This window comes from Anolis carolinensis, chromosome 6, assembly GCF_035594765.1.
Source record: "Anolis carolinensis isolate JA03-04 chromosome 6, rAnoCar3.1.pri, whole genome shotgun sequence".
NCBI classification, from domain to species: domain Eukaryota; kingdom Metazoa; phylum Chordata; class Lepidosauria; order Squamata; family Dactyloidae; genus Anolis; species Anolis carolinensis.
The window spans coordinates 340,899-361,972 of NC_085846.1; the positions used below are offsets into that span (position 1 = coordinate 340,899).

At 42.2% G+C, this 21,074-nt stretch overlaps 2 protein-coding genes across 2 annotated transcripts in view; both read left to right on the forward strand.

Moving 5' to 3' along the window:
* Nucleotides 1–3,487: 3,487 nt before the first annotated feature.
* Nucleotides 3,488–8,300, forward strand: LOC100555240 (zinc finger protein 850-like). The gene is made up of 2 exons (XM_003230229.4): nt 3,488–3,563; nt 5,030–8,300. The coding sequence occupies exon 2, from the start codon at nt 5,266–5,268 to the stop codon at nt 7,291–7,293; it is 2,028 nt and encodes a 675-aa protein (XP_003230277.1). The 5' UTR covers nt 3,488–3,563; nt 5,030–5,265; the 3' UTR covers nt 7,294–8,300.
* A 4,413-nt stretch (nt 8,301–12,713) lies between these two features.
* The window catches only part of LOC103282335 (uncharacterized), a 71,385-nt gene continuing 63,024 nt past the window's right edge, over nt 12,714–21,074 (forward strand). Inside the window, exons 1-3 of the mRNA XM_062957010.1 lie at nt 12,714–12,779; nt 15,028–15,068; nt 15,253–15,347. Coding sequence (XP_062813080.1) covers nt 12,714–12,779; nt 15,028–15,068; nt 15,253–15,347 — 202 coding nt within the window. The remainder of the gene's footprint in view (nt 12,780–15,027; nt 15,069–15,252; nt 15,348–21,074) is intronic.

Sequence of the window (21,074 nt, forward strand, 5' to 3'; positions counted from 1 at the left end):
GATGTCTTGCTCCTGGGCTGCAAGGATCAGGCCTTCTGTCTCCTTCTTCAGGGTCCCATTTGTGAGCCAGAGCCCGGTCTTCTATTATTATTATTATTATTATTATTATTATTATTATTATTATTATTAATGGCCTTTGTCCTGATGTCTTGCTCCTGGGCTGCAAGGATCAGGCCTTCTGTCTCCTTCTTCAGGGTCCCATTCGTGAGCCAGAGCCAGGTCTTCTATTATTATTATTATTATTATTATTATTATTATTATTATTAATGGCCTTTGTTCTGATGTCTTGCTCCTGGGCTGCAAGGATCAGGCCTTCTGTCTCCTTCTTCAGGATCCCATTCGTGAGCCAGAGCCAGGTCTTCTATTATTATTATTATTATTATTATTATTATTATTATTAATGGCCTTTGTTCTGATGTCTTGCTCCTGGGCTGCAAGGATCAGGCCTTCTGTCTCCTTCTTCAGGGTCCCATTCGTGAGCCAGAGCCAGGTCTTCTATTATTATTATTATTATTATTATTATTATTATTAATGGCCTTTGTTCTGATGTCTTGCTCCTGGGCTGCAAGGATCAGGCCTTCTGTCTCCTTCTTCAGGGTCCCATTCGTGAGCCAGAGCCAGGTCTTCTATTATTATTATTATTATTATTATTATTATTATTATTATTATTAATGGCCTTTGTCCTGATGTCTTGCTCCTGGGCTGCAAGGACCAGGCCTTCTGTCTCCTTCTTCAGGGTCCCATTCGTGAGCCAGAGCCAGGTCTTCTCCTTGTCAGCTTTTCCTTCAATTTTGTCAAGGAACTTTCCTTGCAATGTTTTGTTGTGCCAGCTGTCAGCTCTAGTTTGTAGTGCGGTTTTCTTGTACTGGTTTTTTGTCTGCTGTGCTTTGAGGAGTTTCTTGATTTTTGACTTCAATCAAAGCAGGTTCTTCACTTTGCTTTCCATATTCTGCCAGGGCATGTTCTTCTTCTTTGACTGCTTGTTTGACTTGTAAGAGTCCTCTGCCCCCTGATCTTCTAGGCAGATATAGCTGGTCAACATCACTGCGAGGGTGGTTATTATTATTATTATTATTATTATTATTATTATTATTATTATGAATGAATGCAATACAAGTTGAACATGAGCCAAGAGTGTGATGTGGTGGTAGAAAAGGCCAATGCGATCCTAGACTGCATCAGTACAAATATGTAATATAGATGAGCGACACTCAGAATCATAGAATCATAGGGTTGGAAGAGACCTCATGGGCCATCCAGTCCAACCCCGTTCTGCCAAGACGCTTGCCGACGTCTTCTTATGTCTTAATAGACCACAGGCTGAACAGGAAGGTTGACAGTTTGAAGCTGGGTGAGGGTGAGCTCCTGACCTTCAGCCCAGCTCCCCGCCCACCTAGCGGATCGAAAGCAGCAATGTGAGTAGATAAATAGGAACCACATTAAAGCAGGAAGGTATTTTAGGCAAGGCTCAGAAAAGGAGAAAAGGTTTACAAAGAAAGAAAGCTCTTTGGCAAGGAGATGGAGCGACAGCACCACCCAGTGGCTGAAACCGAGCACAGCCTTCAAAGATGCCAAAAAAAGATTGGGGAAAGCCTATATAATACCTCTACCATCTGCTGCCTGTCTTCTCATCGTATAATTCGGCATTGAATGTTTGCCACATATGTATGTTCTGTGATCCACCCTGAGTTCCCTTTGGGGTGAGAAGAGCAGAATATAAATACTGTCAATGAATAAATAAATGTGCTGCTGAAGCCTTCTTCTGTCTCTGGAAATTTTTGAACAGAGGAATAGTTGGCCATCTGTTGGGAGGGCTTGGATGGTGACTCTGTGGTGGAATGGGGTTGGACTGGATGGCCTTTGGGGGGACCTTCCAACAATAATAATAATTATTAAGCAGAAGTTCGACGGTCATCTGTTAGGAGGGAAAGGATGGCGTTTTCCGGTCCGATGGAAAAATGGGGTGGACTGGGTGACCTTTGGGGACCACTTTCAACTCTAGGATCCTATTATTATTATTATTATTATTATTATTATTATTATTATTATTATTATTATTTTATTATGACACAGCAAACAAAATAATAATAATAATAATTGGATCTTATTATTATTATTATTATTATTATGAAGCAGAGTGCGGATGGCCATCTGTTGGGAGGGAATGGATGGTGTTTTCCTGCCCGACGGAAAAATGGGGGTTGACTGGGTGACCTTTGGGGACCCCTTCCAAATCTAGGATCCTATTATTATTATTATTATTATTATTATTATTATTATTATTTTATTATGACACAGCAAACAAAATAATAATAATAATAATAATAATAATAATAATAATTGGATCTTATTATTATTATTATTATTATTATTATTATTATTATTATGAAGCAGAGTGCGGATGGCCATCTGTTGGGAGGGAATGGATGGTGTTTTCCTGCCCGACGGAAAAATGGGGGTTGACTGGGTGACCTTTGGGGACCCCTTCCAACTCTAGGATCCTATTATTATTATTATTATTATTATTATTATTATTATTATTATTATTATTATTATTTTATTATGACACAGCAAACAAAATAATAATAATAATAATAATAATAATAATAATAATAATAATTGGATCTTATTATTATTATTATTATTATTATTATTATTATTATGAAGCAGAGTGCGGATGGCCATCTGTTGGGAGGGAATGGATGGTGTTTTCCTGCCCGACGGAAAAATGGGGGTTGACTGGGTGACCTTTGGGGACCCCTTCCAACTCTAGGATCCTATTATTATTATTATTAGGCAGAGAGTGAATGGTCATCTGTCGGGAGTGCTTGGATGTGTGCTCCTTGCTGCTCGTACACGCTTGACGCACCTTGCTGTGCCTGCTAAGAGCGCCCTCCAAAGGGAGAAACGCGGGATAAAAAAATAAATATGTAATAATAATACAGTAGAGTCTCACTTATCCAACACTCGCTTATCCAACGTTCTGGATTATCCAACGTATTTTTGGAGTCAATGTTTTCAATATATTGTGATATTTTGGTGCTAAATTCATAAATACAGTAATGACTACATAACATTACTGCGTATAGAACTACTTTTTCTGACAAATTTGTTGTCTAACATGATGTTTTGGTGCCTCATTTGTAAAATCATAACCTAATTTGATGTTTAATAGGCTTTTCCTTAATGCCTCCTTATTATCCAACATATTCGCTTATCCAACATTCTGCCAGCCTGTTTATGTTGGATAAGTGAGACTCTACTGTAATAGTAAGCAATGCAAAGAGCAAAGCAAAAAAAAAATGAGCAAAGCAAAATGCGAAGAGCAATGCAGAAAGCAAAGCGAAATGCAACGAGCAACGCTCAAAAGCAAAAAGCAGAGCCAAGTCCAGCAGCACGCAAGCCCCCCGCCCAAGGTGTTTTGGACTTCAACTCCCACAATTCCTCGCTCCCTTCAGGGCCGACGTCACTTCCGGTTGGAGGCGGGGCAGTTTCCTTGGGCGCGAAGGAAATGGAGAGAGAGAGAGAGAGAGAGAGAGAGAGGGAAGAAGAAAGGAAGGCATGTAAGGAAATGCAAGGGAGGGGTAACGTGGGGGGCAGGGGGAGGGGGCTGGCAGTTCAGGGTCCCTCAGACTGTTGGGGGGCCGGACTAGGATGAAACAGATCAATAGGTTGCTGGGAGTTTTCCAACAGACCTCACAACCTCTGAGGGTGCCTGCCATTGATGTGGGCGAAACGTCAGGAGAGAATGCTTCTGGAACATGGCCAGACAGCCTGGAAAACTCACAGCGACCCAAATCAACATGACTCTGTTCGACAGTGGAACTCTCTCCCCCGGGCTGTGGTGGAGGCTTCTTCTTTGGAGGCTTTTAAGCAGAGGCTGGATGGCCATCTGTCAGGGGTGCTTTGAATGCGATTTCCTGCTTCTTAGCAGGGGGTTGGACTGGATGGCCCATGAGGTCTCTTCCAACTCTACTATTCTATGATTCTATGACTCAAATGTTGAAAAGAGTTACCCTCCCTTCTTATTTATTTATTTCCAACATTTACCCTGTTTCCCCGAAAATAAGACATCCTCAGAAAATAAGACCTAGTGTAGGTTTTGCTGAATTGCTAAATATAAGGCCTCCCCCAAAAGTAAGACCTAGCAAAGTTTTTGTTTGGAAGCATGCCCGCCAAACAAAATACCAGAGCATGCAGGATCGGTAAATATATGTACCATAGATTGTTGTACATGGAAACATTGGTAGTAACAAAAAATTCTTGATAGGAGTCACAGTTTGGTTATGCTGGTTTGTGATAACAACTACTGTACAGTATATAATAAATGTTCGATTTTTTTGTTCAACAATAAATGTGAATTCTTCTTCATAGAAGAATAAGACATCCCCTGAAAATAAGACCTAGCGCATCTTTGGCAGCAAAAATTAATATAAGACACTGTCTTATTTTCAGGGAAACGGTATATCCCGCCCTTCTCACCCAAAGGGACTCAGGGCGGCGTACAAAATTGGCAACAATTCAATGCCTACACATAATTAAAACAGCAATGAAAATCCAAGTAAAACAATATAAAAATATAAAACATATGATTAAAACCCATGCATCCAAAATCCTCGTGCTGTAGCCGTTAATCAGTCCGGGTCATCTTTATCATTTAATCTTCGAAAGCCTGGGCACATAGCCATGTTTTCAGGGCTTTTCTAAAACTCAAACTTTCCTTCTATTTCTACTAAAACTTTCCTTCTATGACTCTTTTCCCATCCTTCCGACTTTCTTTCTTGCCATTTGAACCATGGTCCCAGTCGTGTTCATTCAGTGAGATTGATTCTGGAGACATTCCTCCTTGTTCACGAATCTGGGATTGCGTCTGTTGGTGTCTGTGTGTGCCCTTGAGACCCTTCACCTCTGCATTTCCCGGCATTTCCATTTTCAGCATGACCCATGAAGGGAAAAGGGGGAACATCTTGGGGGTTGAGAAGGTTCCTGGCCTTCATCCCTCATCTTTTCCTTCTTCTTTCTTGACCAGGGAAATGAGCATCCACTGGAGACACACACATCGGCCCTGATGGGAAAGAAACCCGCATCTAGTGGCTATTGAGGAATTTGGAAACCAGAAGTGCAGTCAGAAGGCCAGTTGGTCAGGAAGAAGAAATCCTCTCAAGGGGCTAATTTTGCAGAACTCTTTGCCTCATTCACAGATTAAAAGAGGGAAAAGAAGAGTCAAGTGTCTCTGGTTCAGTAAAAATAAATATCACTATCAACATGGGGAAGAGACTCCAGAAATGTACTGAATGTGGAAAGAGCTTTAGTGACCGGCGCTTTCTGCAGCAACATGAAAGAACTCACACCAGGGAGAAACCTTATGCATGCCTGGAGTGTGGAAAGAGCTTTGCATACAGTGGAAATCTGCATTCACATCAGAAAACTCACATGGGGGAGAAACCCTATCCATGCCTTGAGTGTGGAAAGAGCTTTGCACAGAGTGAAAATCTGCATTCACATCAGAAAACTCACATGGGGGAGAAACCCTATAAATGCTTGGAATGTGGAAAGACCTTTGCAAAGAGTGGATATTTGCTTTCACATCGGAACGTTCACACTGGGGAGAAACCGTATACATGTCTGGAGTGTGGAAAGAGCTTTGCTGAGAGAACAAGTCTGCGTTTTCATCTAAGGATCCACACTGGGGAGAAGAGCTATACATGTGTGGAGTGTGGAAAGAGCTTTGCTTGGAGTGGAAATCTGCGTGTACATCAACGGACTCACACTGGAGAGAAACCCTATACATGCTTGGAGTGTGGAAAGAGCTTTGCGCAGAGTGGAAAACTGCAATCACATCAGAAAACTCACACTGGGGAGAAATCCTATACATGCATAGACTGCGGAAAGAGCTTTACACAGAGTACTAGTCTGCGTGCACATGAAAGGATCCACTCTGGGGAGAAACCCTATAAATGCGTGGAGTGTGGAAAGAGTTTCACGCAGAGTGGAAGTCTACATGCACATCAACAGACTCACACTGGGGAGAAGCCCTATACATGCTTGGAATGTGGAAAGAGCTTTGCCTGGAGTGGAAATCTACGTGTACATCAACGAACTCACACTGGAGAGAAACCCTATACATGCTTGGAGTGTGGTAAGAGCTTTGCTGAGAGTGACAGTCTGCATTCACATCAAAGGATCCACACTGGGGAGAAAGGCTATACATGTATAGAATGTGGAAAGAGCTTTGCTTGGAGGGCGAATCTGCGTGCACATCGAAGGATCCACACTGGGGAGAATCACTATACATGTGTGAAGTGTGGTAAGAGCTACACTACGAAGGAGAACCTACAAAAACATAAAAAATCTCACATTGGTGAGAAACCCTATTCATGCCTGGAGTGTGGAATGGCCTTTGCTAGGAGTGGAAATCTACGTTTACATGAAAGGATCCACACTGGGGAGAAACCCTATACATGTACTGAATGTGGAAAGAGCTTTGCACGAAGTACAAATCTGCGTGCACATGAAAGGATCCACACTGGGGGAAAACCCTATACATGCCTGGAATGTGGTAAGAGCTACACGACGAATGGGAGCCTACAACAACATAAGAAATCTCACATTGGTGAGAAACCCTATACATGCCTGGAGTGTGGAAAGGGCTTCAGTGAGAATAGAGATCTACGTAGACATCAAAGGACTCACACTGGGGAGAAACCCTATCAATGCACGGAGTGTGGTAAGAGCTTCACTCAGAGTGGAGGGCTAAGTTCACATCAAAAGATCCACACTGGGGAGAAACCCTATACATGCCTGGAGTGTGGCAAGGGCTTCACCGAGAATGGAAATCTACGCAGACATCAAAGGACTCACACTGGGGAGAAACCCCATCAATGCATAGAGTGTGGTAAGAGCTTTGCTGAGAGTAACAGTCTGCATTCACATCAAAGGATCCACACTGGGGAGAAGCGCTATACATGCGTGGAGTGTGGAAAGAGCTTCGCTTGGAGTGGGAATCTGCGTGCACATCAAAAGATTCACACTGGGGCGAAACCATATAAATGCCTGGAGTGTGGAAAGAACTTCACTCAGGGTTCAAGTCTACGTTTGCATCAAAGAACTCACATTGGGGAGAAACCACATAAATGTCTGGAGTGTGGAAAGAGCTTCACTCGCAGTGATAGTCTATGTTCACATCAAAGAACTCACACTGGGGAGAAACCGTATAAATGCCTGGAGTGTGGAAAGAGCTTCACTCAGGGTTCAAGTCTACGTTTACATCAAAGAACTCACAAGCAGTCCTAGGTTGTAAACAGGATAGTTTCTGTAGGTTTGTTCTTCAGTGGAATTTGTATATAAGAACAGATATGTTTTAAAGTATAATTCTAGCCATTTTTAAAGTTTTTTTTCCGTGTCAGGAGCAACCGGAGTTGCTTCTGGAGTGAGAGAATTGGCCGTCTGCAAGGACATTGCCCAGGGGACGCCCGGATGTTTTGATGTTTTACCATCCTTGTGGGAGGCGTCTCTCATGTCCCCACATGGAGCTGGAGCTGATCCACACTCTCCCCGGGTGGGATTTGAACCTGGCAGCTTTCAGGTCAGCAACCCAACCTTCAAGTCGTGAGGCTTTTATCCCCTTGGCCACCGGAGGCTCCCCATGCTTTTGGGGTTTAAAGTTTTGTAGTATAGGGAAAGGTTCACACCCCTGTAACATGGGTTTTGCTACCTGTGTTCCTGTTCAGAAGATTCCCCCTCACTTTCTGTCCCTGTGAGAATTGCATTTTGAGAATTCGACAGTGGCCCCTTGGCTCTGGAACTCTCTCCCGAAGGACACCAGAATGGCTCCCTCCCTGATGCCATCCTTCAGAAAGCAAATAAACAATCCCCTGGTACCCATCTAGTTTTCAGTTATTGTTCTATTTCAGTTTTCTATCCATTTATGTCTATTCCATTTTATTATTATTCCCATTATTTTCAGCTGGTTATAGTTATGTTCATTATTATTTTAGAGTATGCAAAATGCTAATATGCTTCACCCCAGTCTAAGGCTCTTCCCATGACCTTGTAGCACCTTAACTTCCTTCTTGTTTACAAGTTCCACTCAGTGCACTTTGCCCAGCTCATTTTATGTTTTTATTGCTGTGTTTCTCAAGTGTTTTATAATGATTGTGATTTTTAATGCCTTTTAAATTTATTTGTGTGTTTTTGTATTTGATTTTATTGTATGTTGGTTTTATATCTGTAAGCCGCCCCGAGTCCCTCTGGGGAGATGGTGGCGGGGTACAAAAATAAAATTATTATTATTATTATTATTATTGACACAACGACATTGTATGACACAGCAAACGAGATAGATATGCTGGGTTTCGTTTCACAAAATCACAAGTCGAACACTTCCCAAGTGTCTAGGACTGTGTGATGTATTTTCGGATGATGTGTGCAGATCCCAGCAGGGTGGTTTTTTGCAGTTGGCAGATCGTGATTTTGTCAATGTCTATTGTTTCCAAATGCCGGCTGAGATCTTTTGGCACGGCACCCAGTGTGCCCATCACCACCGGGACCACCTGCACTGGTTTCTGCCAGAGTCTTTGCAGTTCAATCTTGAGGTCCTGAGAGCGGCTGAGTTTTTCCTGTTGTTTTTCGTCAATGCGACTGTCACCTGGGATGGCAACATCAATGATCCAAACCTTGTTCTTTTCCACAACTGTGATGTCTGGTGTATTGTGTTCCAGAACTTTGTCAGTCTGGATTCGGAAGTCCCACAGTATCTTTGCGTGCTCATTTTCCAATACTTTTGCAGGTTTGTGATCCCACCAGTTCTTTGCTGCTGGCAGGTGGTACTTGAGGCATAAGTTCCAATGAATCATTTGGGCCACATAGTTGTGCCTCTGTTTGTAGTCTGTCTGTGCAATTTTCTTACAGCAGCTGAGGATATGATCAATGGTTTCATCTGTTTCCTTGCACAGTCTGCATTTTGGGTCATCAGCTGATTTTTCAATCTTGGCCTCAATTGCATTTGTCCTGATGTCTTGCTCCTGGGCTGCAAGGATCAGGCCTTCTGTCTCCTTCTTCAGGGTCCCATTCGTGAGCCAGAGCCAGGTCTTCTCCTTATCAGTTTTTCCTTCAATTTTGTCAAGGAACTTTCCATGCAATGTTTTGTTGTGCCAGTTGTCAGCTCTAGTTTGTAGTGTGGTTTTCTTGTACTGGTTTTTTGTTTGCTGTGCTTTGAGGAGTTTCTGATTTTTGACTTCAATCAAAGCAGGTTCTTCACTTTGCTTGACATATTCTGCCAGGGCATGTTCTTCTTCTTTGACTGCTTGTTTTACTTGTAGGAGTCCTCTGCCCCCTGATCTTCTAGGCAGATATAGCCGGTCAACATCACTGCGAGGGTGCAGTGAATGATGAATGGTCATGAGTTTTCTTGTTTTTCTGTCCAAATTGCCCAGTTCCATCTGTGTCCAGTTTATGATGCCAGCAGTATATCTTATGACAGGTATGGCCCAGGTGTTTATGGCCTTGATGGTGTTGCCTCCATTGAGCTTGCTTTTGAGAATTTTTCTGACCCTTTGTGTGTATTCTTTGCTGACCACAGTTTTCACATGTTCATGCTTGATGTTGTCCAGCTGTAATATGCCCAGATATTTATAGGCCTCTGGCTGGTGACACTTTATTGTTTGGCCATTGGGCATATTTATGCCCTCACTTTCAATGATTTTTCCCTTCTTCAATGCCACTGTCGAACATTTGTCCAAACCAAACTCCATGTTGATATCAGTGCTAAAAATTCGGACAGTGTTGGTCAGAGACTGAATTTCAGTTTCTGTTTTCCCATATAGCTTCAAGTCATCCATGTACATCAAATGTGAAATTTTGTGAGAATTCTTAGATGTTTGGTAGCCGAGATTTGTTTTTTGTAAGATTGTTGACAGAGGGATCATGGCAATAATGAAAAGCAGAGGGGACAATGAATCTCCCTGGAAAATTCCTCTTCTGATGTTGACAAGTCCATAGCTTTCATTTCCAACAAACAGTTCAGTTTTCCAGTGCTCCATCATGTTTTCAATGAAGGTGTCAACGTTTTTACAAATCCCGATGGCGTCCAGGCACTTGATGATCCAGCTGTGTGGGAGTGAGTCAAAGGCCTTTTTGTAGTCAATCCATGTCATGTGAAGATTAGCTTTTCGGCTCTTACAGTTCTCCAGGATCATTTTGTCAATCAATAACTGGTCTTTTGTGCCCCTGCTTTTCCGTTTGTTGCCTTTCTGTTCATCTGGCAAGATGTTTTTTTCTTCAAGATAGTCTTGAATTCTGTCAGCTATGATGCCAGTCAGTAGTTTAAACATAGTGGGCAGACACGTTATTGGCCTGTAGTTTCCTGGTGCTGCTCCTTTTGCTGGATCCTTTTGTATCAGGTATGTTCTTCCAGTTGTTAGCCATTCACTGATACTTCCTTTCTGCAGCATCTCATTGAATTGTTGGGCCATTTTTCCATGTAAACTAATCAGATGTTTGAGCCAAAGTCCATGAAGTTGATCACTACCAGGCGATGTCCAGTTCTTGACTTTTTGCACTCGTTTGCTGATCATTTCAGTTGTTATTTCCATCAGTTCCATTTTGTTCTGTGAGAATTTTCCTTCAAACTCCTTTATCCACCCAGCGTTTTTGTTGTAGTTTTTATTGTTTTCCCAAAGTTCTTTCCAGAACTTCGTTGTTGCAGTTTTCTCTGGTTTTATGGTTACTGTGTCTGTTGTTTGGTTCAGACTCTGGTAGAACCGTCTTTGGTCTGATTGAAACAGTTGATTTTGTCTGTACTGGATGATTCTGGCTTCATACCTTTCAATTTTTCTGGCTGTTGCTGTAATTTGTTCTTTCACGATCTCCAAAGCTTCTTCAATTTTTCTGGTGTTCAGCCAGTACTTTCGGATCAGGTATTGCTTGATTTTGTCATTCTTCAGTTTCTTCTCTTTCATATTTTTCAGGTTACTTGCATCTGATCTAAGCTTTTTGATTTTCAACTCCAGCCTGACCTTCCACTTTGGTTTTCCAGTCGATTTTCTTTGGGGCTGCCTTGGTTGTAGGAGCCCAAGCTCTTCTGTTACTATCACTGCTGCACTGTAGGCATACTGGTTTGTTTGTTCAATTGATGTTATTTGGACAGTGGAGAGTGCTGCATTCACATCTTTCATGAGAGGCGCCAGGTGTCTCTTGGGCACTGTTTTTAGAGTTGGGAGCTGCTTTCTTATTGCATTTGCTGCAGCATGAGCCACGATCTTATCTTATTATTATTATTATTATTATTATGGTATGTATAAATTGTATTAAAGTTAAATATAGGTATATTTGACTTTTTCAAAATACCATGTACCTTCTCGTCATAAATATTGGTTCTTTATTGTCGCATTTTTGGAAAAATGGTTAACTGTATATTCGGATTAAAAAAAATCTATGTACATATAAATGTAATGTGTGTAATTAGGACCGAGTTAACAACAAAATCACTGGGCCAAATCACACCAAATGTGGCCACAAAACTAATCACTTTCCAAGGAGTGACTATAAGAAAACATCCCCAAAAGCCAGATTGGCCTAAATCTATTTTTCACTCCCCTCCCGGCACGTGGAGAAGAGCAGGTAGAGAGAGAGCCAGCTGCCAGGGCTGTTCTTCTTGGAGGGGCTTCCCTCCCTCCTCGCACACACAGGAACACAGACCTCCAATAAGAAAGCTGGGGGGGGGGGGGGGGGAAGGAGGAGGGAGGAGGAAGAGCTGTTCCACCCCTGGCTGCCAGTCAGAAGGGTAGGCCCTGCTCTCTTAGGCCCCACCCCCTTTGTGTCATAGCAACCCCCTCAGCCACAAGGTGCCCGAGGGACAGGCAGGGTTCACTGAGGGCCCTTCCACATGGCCCTTTATCCCAGAATATCAAGGCAGAAAATCCCACAATATATGCTTTAAACTGGGTTATTTGAGTCCACACTCAGATAATGTGGGATTTTCTACCTTTATATTTTGGAATAAAGGGCTGTGTTGAAGGGCCCTATAAAAATTTGATGATCTTATTTGAACTGGATTATATAATGAAAGGGCAGTGTAGACTCAATGCCCTTTCACATAGCTATATAGCCCAGAACACCAAAGCAGATAATCCACAGTATCTGCCTTGAACTGGATTTTCTTGAGTCCACACGGCCATATAATCCAGTTCAGTGTGGATTTTATACAGCTGTATTTATAATCCAGTTCTAAGCAAATAATATAAGATTATAAATATATTACTGTGGTATAATAATACAGAACAATATAATGTCTAAAATCAGGACAGTAAATAAAGAGAAACATTCTGAAAATGGGATTTCCAGACAGGAAACAATCAGGGCCAGCTAGCAGCTCCCAACAAAGGAAGGAAACAGCTACGCTATGAAGCTGAAAGGCCATGAAATGCTAATCATTCTGGCTAATTTCAGCATTTCTACTTCCCTCCAATAGACAAGATTTCTTTCTCCCACCCTGAAAATACACCGAGACCAGGCCTGGTCTTTTGGAGACCCCAACTCCCACAAATTCAGAACAGCCAGTAATAATATTCTCATCAAGGTTATATTTGTGGCGAGATGAAAATCATGCGTAGTTCACGTCTGACTAGTCCACACAGTGTTTTGCCAGAGAAAAGAGATGCTGCGCGGATGATCAGTAAAGAACAGGAAGCTTACTCTCTGTAATGCAGAGCAACATGCACAGTCAGATGAGCCATTGCTTTAACTCACACAATGTCCTCGGAGATTCAGATAGCCCTTGGGTATCCAGGTGAAAGGCCTTCCTCCTTCCAGCAGCCCAGAAGCAAACCTCCCCTTGGTAAGCTCCTGCACTGAAAACGAAATGCAACTGTTGTCAAAACTCCCAGGCTCAGTCAGCTCCCTAGGCATAGCCCAACCCATCAGCTTTGTGCTTTGCATTTTCAGTTATGCTCTAACAATATGGAAGGAGATGTAGTTTTGTAAGTTTCAACAGGTGCAATATAGGAATGGAGGTCCCATCATTAGAGGGCAGGCAGGCAAAAATGGATTTTTGAAAAACAGCTGCCCCTGTGGTTTGGGGAGTAGCTTTCCTCCTGCCTGTCCTCCCTTGCAGTTCTCACAGCATTCTTGCCTTCACTTGTAACTAATAATAATAATAATAATAATAATAAACTTCATTTATACCCCACCACCATCTCCCCAATGGGGACTCGGGGCGGCTTACATGGGGCCATGCCCAGAACAATACAATATAACAAAATATAATAGAACAACAAATCATAACACATTAAACAACACAATAAAAGAAAATATACACTACATTAAACAAGATCAAAAGAACAATAAAACCAAGGGCGGGCCACATGAACACTAAGTTAAAACTCGGGGTGAGAAAGGAAGTAGGAGTAAAAACTAACTAAGAGACATAACGGTTTGAATTTGGAAAAGAGGGTGGGCTCCTGCCGTCAGCTCCAGCTTCTGCCAACCTAGTTCAGTAGAGTCCCACTCATCCAACATAAACGGGCCGGCAGAACGTTGGATAAGCGATTATGTTGGATAATAAGGAGGGATTAAGGAAAAGCCTATTAAACATCAAATTAGGTTATGATTTTACAAATTAAGTACCAAAATATCATGTTTAACAACAAATTTGACAGAAAACTAGAGGCCCCTATCCGCAATAACATGCTATGCTAGTTTTATATCTGGAGCAGAATGAAGAAGGCGGGGCCGGGAAGACATCTTTCCACCATGTCTCCTGTATCAATTTAATGATATAATGATATATAATAATATTATACTACACTAATATTATAATACATTGTATATACATGTAATATTAATAATAATATTATGATGTAATACAATGTAATAATAATTATAATTGACTATTATAATTGTATATTTATATTACATGCAATATTACTAATAATATTGCGATATAGTTGTATAATATAATGTATGTATATATACTTGTAAACCGCCCTGAGTCCCCTTCGGGGTGAGAAGGGCGGTATATAAATGTCGCAAATAAATAAATAATAAATAAAAAACGCAGTTCAATACGCAGTAATTACAGTATTTATGAATTTAGTACCAAAACATCACAAAGTATTGAAAACATTGACTACAAAAACATTGACAACTAAAAGGATAATCCAGAACGTTGGATAAGCCAATGTTGGATAAGTGAGACTCTACTGTAGTCCAAAAACATGCAAATGTGGGTAGATCAATAGGTACTGCTCCAGTGGGAAAGTAACGGTGCTCCATACAGTCATGCCTATGGCCACATGAGGCGTCTACAGAAAAGGCCGGCTCTTTGGCTTAGAAATGGAGGTTGTTGAAGTGCAGGCTGGAGAACAGCTGCGATGAATCACTGCAATGAATCACTCTGACCAGGAGGTCATGAGTTCGAGGCCCGCTCGGAGCCATGTTTGTCTTGTCTTTGTTCCATGTTAAAAGGCATTGAATGTTTGCCTATATGTGTAATGTGATCCGTCCTGAGTCCCCTTCGGGGTGAGAAGGGCGGAATATAAATGCTGTAAATAAATAAATTGTAGATGTTAAATGGAAGCGCTTACGTGTGCCTGAGAACCCAAAGTTATCCTGCAGAATAATGAGGTACCATTCTGAATGGTAAAACAAATAACACAGGAACTTGACTACCTTGGAAAGGTAAACAGAGCAGTGATATTTGAAATAGTCCCTCTCGTTGCTTAGAGATTAGTAGATATAGTAACAGTTCTTTTAAAGTCCATAAATCTGCTTCATTGCCTGGGAAATATCAAGGCCTCAGGGAGCAGGCAGCCATTTTGTCTCCAGGCTGGATCTCTCTCTGAGGTAAACCTGCTCAAACCGGTTCTCCAGCAGAATGACAGGAAAAGTATCCAATCAAATTCCCAGCTCTTTGCAGGTTCAGCCAATCAGCTTCTTACGTGTGGTTTTCCAGTAAACGCATCCATCGCAGAGTCTTTGCAAACCCTGGACAGGAGAGGACTTCACCTCAGGGGAAAGCCTTTCCCTTAGATTCTGTATCACGAACACTATGAATTCCAACAAGGACAAGGGTAAGATGGGGCACTTGGGAAGAAAAAAATGCATTTCATCAGCTCCCTAATGCAGAACTCTCCGCCGCAGTGCTGTCTTTGGTAAATTAACATTTGGATGGGAGGGGGGAGGTCTGGGTTCGACCTCAAGAAGAAAGTAAAGAGCCATAAGCCCGTTACCCAAGGCCTGCCTCTCGCCTTCCAGGTGTTTTGGACTTCAACTCCCACAATCCCTAGCAGCCTTCAGGGCCGACGTCACTTCCGGAGCGCCTTTGTTGGACGCGAAGGAACTGGAGAGAGGTGAGAGAGGGAAGGAGAAAGGAAGAAAGAAAGAAAAGTAAGGAAGGGGTAACGTGGGGGGGGGGGGCTGGCCTGAGAGCGCCCCCCCCCCTTTGTCCAGCTCTTTTCCCTTCCGTCCCCTCCAACACATTGATTATTATTATTATTATTATTATTATTATTATTGAGGCTGGGTGGCCATCTGTCGGGAGGGCTTTGATTGTGGATTTCCTCCATAAGGGCAGAAGGGGGTTGGACTAGATGACGTTTAGGGCTCCCTTCCAATTCTAATATTACTATGATTGCTATTATTATTATTATTGAGACTAGATGACCATCTGTCGCGAGGGCTTTGATTGTGGATTTCCTGCATGAAGGCAGAAGGGGGTTGGACTGGACGACGTTTAGGGCTCCCTTCCAATTCTGTTATTGCTATGATTGCTTTTATTATTATTATTATTATTATTATTGAGACTAGATGACCATCTGTCGGGAGGGCTTTGATTGTGGATTTCCTGCATGAAGGCAGAAGGGGGTTGGACTGGACGACGTTTAGGGCTCCCTTCCAATTCTGTTATTGCTATGATTGCTTTTATTATTATTATTATTATTATTATTATTATTATTATTATTATTATTGAGACTAGATGACCATCTGTCGGGAGGGCTTTGATTGTGGATTTCCTGCATGAAGGCAGAAGGGGGTAGGACTGGACGACGTTTAGGGCTCCCTTCCAATTCTGTTATTGCTATGATTGCTTTTATTATTATTATTATTATTATTATTATTGAGACTAGATGACCATCTGTCGGGAGGGCTTTGATTGTGGATTTCTTGCATGAAGGCAGAAATCAAATCAAAGCCCTCCCGACAGATGGTCATCTAGTCTCAATAATAATAATGGACTGGATGGACTTTAGGGCTCCCTTCCAACTATTATTATTATTACTATTATTATTATTGACACAGCAAATGAGATCTATATGCTGAATTTCGTATTACAAAATCACAAGTCGTCTCGGACTGTGTGATGTATTTGCGGATGATGCCCGCAGATCCCAGTAAGGTGGCCTTTTGCAGTTGACAGATCGTAATTTTGTCAATGTCTATTGTTTTTAAATACCGGCTGAGATCTTTTGGCACAGCACCCAGTATGCTGATCACCACCGGAACCACCTGTCCTGATTTAGGCCAGAGCCTTTGCAGTTCGATTTGAGGTCTTGATTTTTTTCTTGTTGTTTTTATTTTTATTATTATTATTATTATTATTATTATTATTGAGGCTGGATGTCCATCTGTTGGGAAGGCTTTGATGGCGCTTTTCCTGCATGAAGGCAGAAGGGGGTTGGATTAGGTGGCCCTTTGTTGGACGTGACAACCTTCTTCAATCCTCCTCTAGTAATGTGTTTCTGTATAATCCTGCTGCTTACTTATTGCGTGTGTGTCCAGGTACGCAGCTTTCTTTCCTTGCTCTGTGTTTTTCCTGAGAAGTTGTGGGTGGGGCTGCAGAGCAAGAGATCTGCTCTGGGACTTCGTGAGACTTTGGGACTGCTCAGATCACAGACTTGCAAATGCTTGCTGTCATTTATTCTGAGAGACGTTGTGAGCGGGTGGCAGAGAAACAATGCCAAACATCTCTGTAGCTGACTGATAAGTTGTGTTCTTCTGCATGCTGAACACATGAAAGTTGTGAGTAAAACAAATGTGTTATTTTCCCCCCCCCAACGTCTACTTTATTTTGTATCTTGACTGCATAATATAAACAAGTTGTTTTATGGGAGAGTAGATATATTTTGGGCACTGAAAACCACTTCTGAAGCACTGCTACTTTTATGCACTAGTGTGATCTCCATTTTCCTAACAGATCAGAGAGGTTTGTTGTGTGTTTTCCGGGCTGTATGGCCATGTTCCAGAAGTATTCTCTCCTGACGTTTCGCCCACATCTATGGCAGGCATCCTCAGAGAACCTCTGAGGATGCCTGCCATAGATGTGGGTGAAACGTCAGGAGAGAATACTTCTGGAACATGGCCATACAGCCCAGAAAACACACAACAACTCTGTGATCCTTGCCTTGAAAGCCTTCGACAACAGATCAGAGAGGATCGGTTATTCAGTCTAACAACTGAAGCTAAGTGCCTTGCTTAGCTAAGTGCCTTGGTTGTATACCACTAGAGGAGGTACTATTCAAGAAAGTTTTTGGCTCTTCTTGAAAAGGCTTTCAGCCACCAACGGACTCTTCTGCTAAGCCAGGATAAGAAGGGAGACAAAGTTCTGGGAGACAAAGCACTGAATGGCCTTGCAAGTTCAAATCCTGGCTGCCTTCTGCCTGGGGGAGTCCTTGGTTGGGAGACGTTAGCTGGCCCTGACTGATTCTTGTCTGGAATTCCCCTCTTTCCAGAGTGGTGTTCTTTACATACTGTCATGCCACCAGAAGGCTCTGTGCTGCCCCTTTAAGGATCTGAGGGGGCGGAGCTGAGCCTTTGCTCCTGCTAGCTTTCAAATGACAGTTATTTTTGTCAGTTAGGATTTGTCAGTTAGTGTTTAGTACTGGAATTTATAGTCTGTTTTAGATTAGTTGATATTTTGTATTATTAATTGTTATTAATAAGGCGTAAAACCTATTAGTAAGTTTTAGGTGGAGAGTGTCATGCCACCAGAAGCCTCTCAATGTACTGCGCTGCCCCTTTAAAGATCTGAGAACATCGGGAGTTTATACTATAGAGCAGGGGTCCCCAAACTTTTAAAGCAGAGGGCCGGTCCACAATCTTTCAGACTGTGGAGGGGCCGAATTATCATTTGGAAAAAAAACCCGAACAAATTCCTATGCACACTGCACATGTCTTATTTATAGTGCAAAACAACAACAACAATGAAAGAACAATACTATATTTAAAAAAGAAAACAACTGTAACCAACATAAACCTATCAGGATTTCAATGGGAATTGTGGGCCTGCTTCTGGCCAATGAGATAGTCAAGTTAATTAGGATTGTTGTTGTTGTTGTTGTTGTTGTTGTTGTTGTTGTTGTTGTTGTGTGCCTTCAAGTCATTTCAGACTTTGGGCGAGCCTAAGTCTAAAATTATTTATTTATTCATCTACTACATTTATTTATTACATTTATATCCCACCCTTCTCACCCCGAAGGGGACTCAGAGCAGCTGTATGTACATACAATATATTATATTATTAGCATTGCACAATATTAGCATGATATATTACTATATTGAACTATACTACTATACTGTAATATTATATGTAATATATAACATATAATTAATATTATTATATGGTATTATTATTTGTATTATATTGTATAACATTATAATATTATTATCAGTATTATATGTAAATACAATATATTATATTATTAAAAATGATATAAAAATATTATATTATAAAACTGAGGGCGGGGGCCAGGTAAATGACCTTGGAAAGAAGTGACAAGTGGAGTGCCACAAGCAGGGCTCCGTCCTGGGCCCGGTTCTGTTCAACATCTTTATTAACGACTTAGACGAAGGGTTAGAAGGCACGATCATCAAGTTTGCAGACGACACAAAACTGGGAGGGATAGCTAACACTCCAGAAGACAGGAGCAGAATTCAAAACGATCTTGACAGACTAGAGAGATGGGCCAAAACTAACAAAATGAAGTTCAACAGGGACAAATGCAAGATACTTCACTTCGGCAGAAAAAATGGAAATCAAAGATACAGAATGGGGGACGATGCCTGGCTTGACAGCAGTGTGTGCGAAAAAGACCTTGGAGTCCTCGTGGACAACAAGTTAAACATGAGCCAACAATGTGATGCGGCTGCTAAAAAAGCCAATGGGATTCTGGCCTGCATCAATAGGGGAATAGCGTCTAGATCCAGGGAAGTTATGCTCCCCCTCTATTCTGCCTTGGTCAGACCACACCTGGAATACTGTGTCCAATTTTGGGCACCACAGTTGAAGGGAGATGTTGACAAACTGGAAAGCGTCCAGAGGAGGGCGACTAAAATGATTAAGGGTCTGGAGAACAAGCCCTATGAGGAGAGGCTTAAAGAGCTGGGCATGTTTAGCCTGCAGAAGAGAAGGCTGAGAGGAGACATGATAGCCATGTACAAATACGTGAAGGGAAGTCATAGGGAAGAGGGAGCAAGCTTGTTTTCTGCTGCCCTGCAGACTAGGACACGGAACAATGGCTTCAAACTACAGGAAAGGAGATTCCACCTGAACATCAGGAAGAACTTCCTCACTGTGAGAAGGGCTGTTCGACAGTGGAACTCTCTCCCCGGGGCCATGGTGGAGGCTCCTTCCTTGGAGGCTTTTAAGCAGAGGCTGGATGGCCATCTGTCGGGGGTGCTTTGAATGCGATTTCCTGCTTCTTAGCAGGGGGTTGGACTAGATGGCCCATGTGGTCTCTTCCAACTCTACTATTCTATGATTCTATGATTCTATGAGGGCCGCATCCGGCCCCCGGGCCTTAGTTTGGGGACCCCTGCTATAGAGCAATAACCATCCAGCAACCAAGAAGATTTGAGAACCAGGACTGCATAGACTTCAAAGGCTTCCTTTCCTCACAGAGAACATTTTAATTTGCCAAATACAGTCTCCGATCTGTCCTTGGTGCTATGGTGCCTTCTGTTGGAGGTTGTAGATGTAAATAAATAGAAGCTTTACCACAGCTTCTGAATCAAAGTTTACCCTGCAGTGTAATAACGTGCCACTCAGGTTTGTGAAACAAGTAACAGTAACTTTACTTTCTTCAAGAGATAAACAGAACAACAATATATACAGTAGTCTCTCTGATTTCTTACAGAGAACAGAGGGAATAATCAGTCCTTTTAAAACAGTCTTTAAGTATGCCTCATTGCCTTTAAAATGATCAGAGAGTCGGCAGCCATTAATTCCCTAGCTGTTTCCAGTCAGCGCTCTCTTCACTTTCTGAGGTAAAAACACCAGCTCAAACCGTTTTTCTCAGCAGCAAGCCAGAGACAGTAGCCAATCAGAATGTTGGCTCCTGACACGCTTAGCCAATCAGCTGCTGACACATGCCTTTCCAGTCAACCCATTACATCATGGTGCCTTTTTATAAATCCCACACCTTCCAGTTTACTTAGTTAAGCACGGAGGCAGAACATGTACTGTTCTGATTCTAGAGTTTTTTCTAACACTGGGAGCCAGACTCTGTTCATTTCCATGGTTTCGTCCTTTCTGTTGAAACTGTCCACCCACTTCTTGTGGATTTCAGTGGCTTCTTTGTGTTGCCTGGCATGGTGGTTGTGAGAGTGGGCAAGCACTTCTGCATTCTCAAATCTTATGCTGTGTCCAGGCTAATACTTCCCAACAAAGGATGCCCCCAGCCAGACCTTGAAGCTGAAAGACTATTCAGTGCTAATCAAGGTGCCAATGGCAACATTCACCCTTGCCTCCAACAGACAAAAGTTCTCTCTCCCACCCTGGACATCTTTCCACAGGGATATATAGAAACCACAATTGCCTCATTTCCAACAGACCTCACAACCTCTAAGGATTCCTGCCATAGATGTGGAAGAAACGTCAGGAGAGAATGCTTCTGGAATATGGTCAGACAGCCTGGAAAACTCACAGCACCCAAATCAGCATGACTCTAATGTTGGAAAGAGTTTACCTCCCTTCTTTCCTTCTATTATTCTGTCCTTGCTTTCTCCCATCCCTCCGCGTTTCTTTCTTGCCTTCTAACCCACACCTGGGATCCATCCAGTCATATCAGGGGCCTTTCCTT

Coding starts and splice junctions, on each gene's coding strand:
- LOC100555240 (XM_003230229.4), top strand. CDS start 5,266: ATGGGGAAGAGACTCCAGAAATGTACTGAATGTGGAAAGAGCTTTAGT.